Raw genomic sequence first — 6890 nt, 5'->3', positions numbered from 1 at the left:
AAGGATTGGACTTAATGGGCAACCTTGGCGTGTTCCACGGCCGAGGGCAAAAGGTTGCGACTGTGATGGTAGGAGAAGCAATTAACCCAATATATAAACGATGATCCAAAGCCAAACTTCTCTAAAACTGTAAATAAATACCTCCATTCGACTCTGTCAAACGCCTTTTGCGCATCCAAAGCCACAACACACTCTGGGACGTTTCCAGTTGGTGAATATAGTATATTAAAGGTGGGGTAGGTAAGTTTGAGAAAACGGCTCGAGATACACTTTTTGTTATATTCCATGGAATGCTCTTAACATCCCGATAGCAATGAATATATTAAGTGCTTTGACAAAAAATCCATAAAAAAATGTCATCTGTGGAAGCCGTAATACTGTAAAAAGTATGACCAATCATTTTAGCCGGCCCGGCTAAAATAACTGGATGGCCGACCTGCCTGGGTTAGTGCTAGATCGTATACCTCCTGGGTTTTAGGCGGAAGTGACGTAATCTGCCACCGAGGACAAGAGACGACGCTGGCTGCTGCCGTCTTCACACAAATAAACCCCTTAAAACCTGTATGATTTAGTTTTCACATGTTTATTGAAATGAATTCGTCCATCTCTTTATATTATAGTATTAAATGTATTATTTTTGGTTGTGTATTTGTGTTTTGAAGGTTTTTTTTGGATGTTGCGATTTAATTTCTCCAAGAGAGACAACAAATCACTAAAAGATCTGGTGGATATCTGACCAGTATTTCATCATGGAAGTTAAATCACAATCATTTCATTATCCTGTGGAGGATAATGTTGTTTTGTGACAGTTGCTCAATTTTAGAACAAACAAAATAACATACTTAATAAATAGCTAAATGTGTATATATATATATATATATATATACACAAGAAGTAAAAGTGTGAATTTCAAGATAAGAAAAATATAATAAAAAGATTAATGTAATTATAGGAAATAAAATCAAAAATTGGCAATGCAAAATAAAATAACCATATGTATATAAAGATATAAAACAAACAAGAAATGAAAGCAGAAATGTTAAATATGATTTTAAATAACAATATTTATGTTGAAATAAGAAGTGAAAGTAAAAGAGGGCAATACAACAAAGATATAATAAAATACAATTAAAAGATGTACATTAACATAGGAAGTAAGAATACAAATGTGCAATACAAGATAAATACTTAATAAATAGCTAAATGTATATATATACACAAGTAAAAGTGTGAATTTCAAGATAAGAAAAATATAATAAAAAGATTAATGTAACTATAGGAAGTAAAATCAAAAATTGGCAATGCAAAATAAAATAACCATATGTATATAAAGATATAAAACAAACAAGAAATGAAAGCAGAAATGTTAAATATGATTTTAAATAACAATATTTATGTTGAAATAAGAAGTGAAAGTAAAAGAGGGCAATACAACAAAGATATAATAAAATACAATTAAAAGATGTACATTAACATAGGAAGTAAGAATACAAATGTGCAATACAAGATAAATAAAAAGACTAACCTTACAGAGTTAAAGTAAAAATGTTGCAATACAAGTTGTAATTAAATAGAATAAAAATATGTATGGATAATTTAATAGGGATTATTTTTTTGTTGAGACATCAGGACCCTTCTCTACTCCCTCCACATTCATGCTGACCCGGAAGTTCAACCTCATAGCTTCCGCAAAGCAGCCTACCCTTTTTGTGAATGGGTGCTTTTGTGGTACGGTTTTCACAGGTAGGTTGGCCATCTCCTTCTTCCTTTTCTTAGGTGTGAACGTCAGAGGAAGGCTCTGATCATGTGGAGTGTGTAGCTTCACATCTTCCAAGATCTCGGTCATTTGGTCAGTTAACGTTTTAAGGTAATCTTCATCTTGCAGATGGTATGTTAAGTCAGTAATCTCACGCAAGAGACTGGCACATTCCCTTCTTTGTTTAACCTTTCTTGGTCTTTTCCTTTCGGGCAAAGCGTTACATGGGGACTGCATTTCCACTGATACCGGTGTGTATGTATGATCTGTGATGTCTGATCTGCCGCTGTCATCCCTCTCACAAGAAGTCTGTCCCAGACATGCATTATCCAGGGAGAAGAGGGGGTTATCCCTGTAATTAGATGCCAGTTTCTCCCAACCCCATTCATGCACATGATTAAAAACAGCACAGAAGTGCTTGCAGGGCAACTTGTGCTTTGCCCAGTCTTTGCAGGTGCACGATGGCATGATGATACTTTCACCAAAGTTGATGTGGTGCTGTGTGCAAGGATGACTTTGGCTTTTGACATGGAACATGCCATTGCCCTTTGCAACAACGTCATTCGCCTCATAAAACTGGGCTTCTGTAAGCCTTGACATCACATGGTCTGCTACACTTCTTGGTCTGTCTTTTAAGAACTTTGGCATGTTCTCATTGTACCTTCTGTAGAATGAGGAGTACTTGACATTGAGTTCAATGTACCTTCAATAAGAGATGAGAACAATATCTTAGAAGTCTCTCTGTGACAGTTTGCTTTCTCTGACATATAGATATGGTATTTGATAATACAATTGTCTCAGAAACATATGCAACAATGAACAACATCAAACAAATATGTTGGAAACAAAGCTATCGAACATTACATTTATATATATATACAAATGTGTGTGTGTTTGTGTATGTATGTATGTATGTATGTATATATAAATATATATATGTATAATCATAGTAATTCTTTTTTAGCTCACTTCCGATATGTCCTTGGTAGGAAGTCAGTTACCAACACAGTGAGCATTTCACTGAGGCTGCAGTTCTTATAACCTTCAAGATGAGAATGCTTTAGGGTTTCATTTTGTCTTTCCACCCCATTGTTGGTGTAGATGGCCACCTTGAGATCTTCATCCCGAAACACGTGCACCCATCTCTACACAAGACAAAAAAAGACAAAAAAAATTAAAAGGAAGACTCTTCAAATTCAACAAATGATATAATAAATATAATATAAAAGTAAATATAATATTTGAACTTGATACACACCTTAGCCTCTGGGAGCCACTTATTTGAAAACCACGCCCTCACTTTTTCATTGTCCTTCCAGACTTTGGCCTCCTGCAGGTTGCAAAGGCGTGTGCTGAACTCCTCTGGAGTTGAAGCAGCTGCAATGCTTCTCAGAAGCGGTAGGAGACTGTCTTGTGCGTGGCTCACTCCATGATCTTTCTTCCTGCACCATTCAACCCAAGCTTTCTCCCTATGGAAGTCGCAGAGAAGCACCTTGGAACCTGGATAAAATATAAGAGATATATCACCTGCACCATGTTGTCATTTTATTTTGTCGCGTTGCTATTACATAGTATACGCGACAAAATATAGGCCTGCTTTTTATACATCTGTCTGTCAGTGGAGGTGATGACTTTATTTTGAAGTAGATTGTTGCATACATTTGCATGTAAATGGTTATATTTTGGAAGTTGGTGGAATACTATGTAAAATGTATCCTTTTTTTTAATTAACGTTTCATATTATGTGAATTAACAGATTTCTACAGTTACTGCAATTTCACCTTGAAACTCTTCCTCCAGGGCACCGATCTCTACCTCTGAGAAATCAACCATGAAGTGGCTAGGGCTCCAGTCAGGGTTCCACTCCTTAAACACCTGGAGGGCTTCTTTGACATCTGCTGTTGTCTCACTCTGGGTCACAAAGAGGCCAACCACTGCATAGCACACATTTGTACGTACACATAGGAAGAAGAGGGGAACAGAATAACGACACGTCCGGTAAGTAGCATCAAGCAGGCACATCTGTTGTCCATACAGGTGGAGAAGCCTTCGCTGCCAGGCTGTCTGGTAACAAAACAGCAGCTTTGTGACAGTTCCGTCCTCCTGTAGCTGGCTTGGCCTGTACTTGATTTTGCAGTCATCAACTAACCATCTGGGCGTCAGAAGCTGTGAATGAAAGTGTAACTGGACATTATCATCATGTAGCCTCATGGCCCAAACATTAGGAACATTTGTTGTCATATCAGGGCAAAAAACAGTTTTGAAGTTTTAGTTGCATTTTGAAAAATGGTCATACCCTGCATATGAACCAAATACTGCTACTTTGCTTTGCTTACTTACACCTGCATTCAGAGGACAATGTATCATGTAAAAAAAAAAAAACTGACCATGCTTGGTGAAGTCACAAACTCTGTAAGTTGTGCATTAACCACCCACACAAACTTGCATGGCTTGAATAATATTAATACTATTCTACTCTCAGTGTATTACCTGCAGATTGACCTGGTCATTTTTGGATTCACGTATTCCCTCCTTCGTTCTTGATAAGATATTCCTGATATCCTTGTCTGTGGGGTAAAACCTCCGACGTGTTTGTGGAGGTGGCTGCTCCCCCCGGAATAGCTCGTCATTTACAAAATTGAACAGTTGACGTCTAATCTCACTAAGCTTTCTGGCACCAGCCAAGGTGAGCTTCACTATTTGTTGTTCAACTCTGGAATCCATCGGTTCACGCAGTTCAGCTACCTGTACATGACGTTGAACAGGGTAATTATAGATGTTTAAAGCTGTCTAAAGAAAGTCCTCTTTGTACAGCACAAATTGTACCTCGCATCATGTTTCTTACAGCAGCTAAAGGAATAGATTTTGCATGGTTACCTCTCCAACAGTTGGATGGTTTTGATGGTCACTTTCTGGGGTGAAGCATGTGTGGTATTCCATGACTACTTCAACTGTTGAAGGATCAGCTGCAACTACAGCCTTTAGTGCTGCTGAGAGCTCCCTCCTCTTTGCTTTACTGTTCTCTGCAATCTGGGGAATATAAAAATGACATGGCCATTGGGATCATGACACGAGAGCAATTATAGCATTGAACGCACTTGTGCTGTGCTTGTGCTATACCTTGAAACCAGGACATTTCATGACCTGACTGACAGTTATCTGGGCAGGGCAATCCATCTTCTTCGTATTTTGTACGAGATGGCGTCTTGCATTGAAGACATGGTCTTCAAGCTAAGAGAAAAAAGGTGTATAGAAATACAATATTAATATATGTATACATTTTCATGGTCTCCTCTCCATAACGTGGAGAACATAATTTTTGCTATGGTTCTTTCTTTTGTCTTCTTTAAAATATTTGTAGGTCCTGCTAATATAACTATAGTGGGACATTATGTCATTACCCCTGCATCTGTACTGTTTGTGTCTATTTATTTTGCACATATACCATCCCCTGTTAAAATAAGTAACCAGTATAGGAAGAATTTGGTGCCAGGTCATGACCGTGAGCTGGTTGGGTTCTGTAGGTGAACAAAGGAAGGATATCCCCCTTTATTTTGTCTCAGAAGAGGCCATTGAATTTCGTTTCCTATTCCTCTAAAGTTTAAACGACTTATGTATTTACATAATGCTGATTCCTATGTTGTTATGTGTCACAGTGTTATGTGTCATAGAATGCCACATAATGCATGTCATATTACGAATAGTTGTTTAATTTTCCTTTACCAATTATTTTAAGTTGTTAATGCATGTAAATTCATAAATATACCGCTTGTTTCTCTTTTTGTGCATGGTACTTCTCCTTTTGCCGAGTACACCTGTCCTTTCCCTGGTGGCATCCATATATCTTGGTGCCCACGAGTTGGAATGGCACCCCATCATATGGTACACATTTCAACTGCCAGTATATCTTTTCCCCTGGTGAAGGCTGCACGTCTGTATTGAAACATTTGTGACAAAAATACACATTTTATCCATAAAAGATGTATTAACACTGGTCAGTTTAGATTTGGAAAGACACTCGGAATTTGAAATGTCTTAAGTAACTTTACGCCTGATAATTCAACCTGTTGCTGAATGTACAGTAAAGTTTCACGTATTTTTCGCTTTTATCAGTTATGTAGAAAGCTGAAACTACCAACCTATAATTCAGTTGTTGTAGGCATTAAAACACAGAACACCAAAATAAACATTTTAGTGGTGTGAACGCTCGTGAACTGTCAAGAGGAGGGCGGGGGAGCCTCGCTGCGGGGAAACTGTGGACCTCTGTCAGCGCAACTTAAATGATGCCGTTTAAAAGATGAATAAATTCACGGCTCGAACCGAGCCGTTCTGTGCCCCGTCTTATATATGTAATACTTATACTTATATACTTATACTTATATATTATTATACTTATATACTTAGGCCTATATAAGGCCTACTTAATATTTGATTACTGACACAATGTAGGCTACTTGGTCATCGTTGTTTCTTCAATTTCCGATCTAACTTTACAAACTTACTATTTTCCCCGAAAACCTGTTCCTTTTTGTACACAATATACTTTGTGATCGTTGTTTCTTCAACGTCTGCTAACGCTTCCTCGAAATCCTTAAGTGTTTGAAAGATTTTATGTGAAAGCATCCTGTTTGTTGCGCGTTGGCATCCTTGACAGACTTGTCTGTTGGAGGCTCGCGAGCGCAACAAAAGTTGCCGTCTCATCCACGACCACTATTACGTCACTTCCGCCGCATAAAACCCAGGAGGTATACGATCTAGCACTAACCGACCTGCCTGTCAGCCTTCCATCTGTGCACAAACTTATCTCGTGCCCTCATTGGTCATGTGCGCGTTCGTGTGTGTTGGAGGCGGGGCTCTATAAGGAAGTGGCAGATTTTCTCCGGTCGTGTATTTTCAAATTCTAGCGATCTCGAGCTGGTTTCTCCAAAATGACCTACCTTTAATGACCTTTAAAGAGACGCCGGACATTAAAGAAGGAGTAGCGTTTTTTAACCTGTTAAGCCCTGAGCCTGTTTTTCAGGTCTCAGGCTCGAAAATGACATTCCCAGAACAAATGACCATATCTTCCCTTCTAAAAGGGTTAAATTAATAATCTTTTTTCTCAAAGTAATGATAAACCTGTGAGTTGGATGTA

At 38.2% G+C, this 6890-nt stretch overlaps 1 protein-coding gene across 1 annotated transcript; it reads right to left on the bottom strand.

Annotated features, from left to right (window-relative positions):
* Nucleotides 1-1488: 1488 nt before the first annotated feature.
* Nucleotides 1489-6379, bottom strand: LOC117469222. Its single transcript, XM_034113605.1, has 9 exons — nucleotides 6259-6379; nucleotides 5523-5689; nucleotides 4877-4987; nucleotides 4634-4786; nucleotides 4247-4501; nucleotides 3538-3922; nucleotides 3015-3256; nucleotides 2726-2901; nucleotides 1489-2459 (listed from the first exon to the last, which is right to left on the bottom strand). Exons 1-9 carry the CDS (start codon nucleotides 6377-6379, stop codon nucleotides 1607-1609), a joined length of 2463 nt encoding a protein of 820 aa, XP_033969496.1. The 3' UTR covers nucleotides 1489-1606.
* Between the last annotated feature and the right edge of the window lie 511 nt (nucleotides 6380-6890).

The sequence above is a fragment of the Trematomus bernacchii genome, unplaced genomic scaffold (assembly GCF_902827165.1).
Source record: "Trematomus bernacchii unplaced genomic scaffold, fTreBer1.1, whole genome shotgun sequence".
In the NCBI taxonomy this organism is placed as follows: domain Eukaryota; kingdom Metazoa; phylum Chordata; class Actinopteri; order Perciformes; family Nototheniidae; genus Trematomus; species Trematomus bernacchii.
Note: the sequence above shows the minus strand (reverse complement) of the source record. Positions and strands in the feature narration are given on the sequence as shown.

What these genes read in the sequence shown, in the direction of transcription:
- LOC117469222 (XM_034113605.1), bottom strand. Translation starts at nt 6,379, where the DNA reads ATGCTTTCACATAAAATCTTTCAAACACTTAAGGATTTCGAGGAAGCG. An exon ending in ACAGGTTTTCGGGGAAAATA is followed by an intron (nt 5,690 to 6,258) that starts GTAAGTTTGTAA and finishes GTTTCAATACAG; the next exon opens with ACGTGCAGCCTTCACCAGGG. An exon ending in CACAAAAAGAGAAACAAGCG is followed by an intron (nt 4,988 to 5,522) that starts GTATATTTATGA and finishes TTTTTCTCTTAG; the next exon opens with CTTGAAGACCATGTCTTCAA.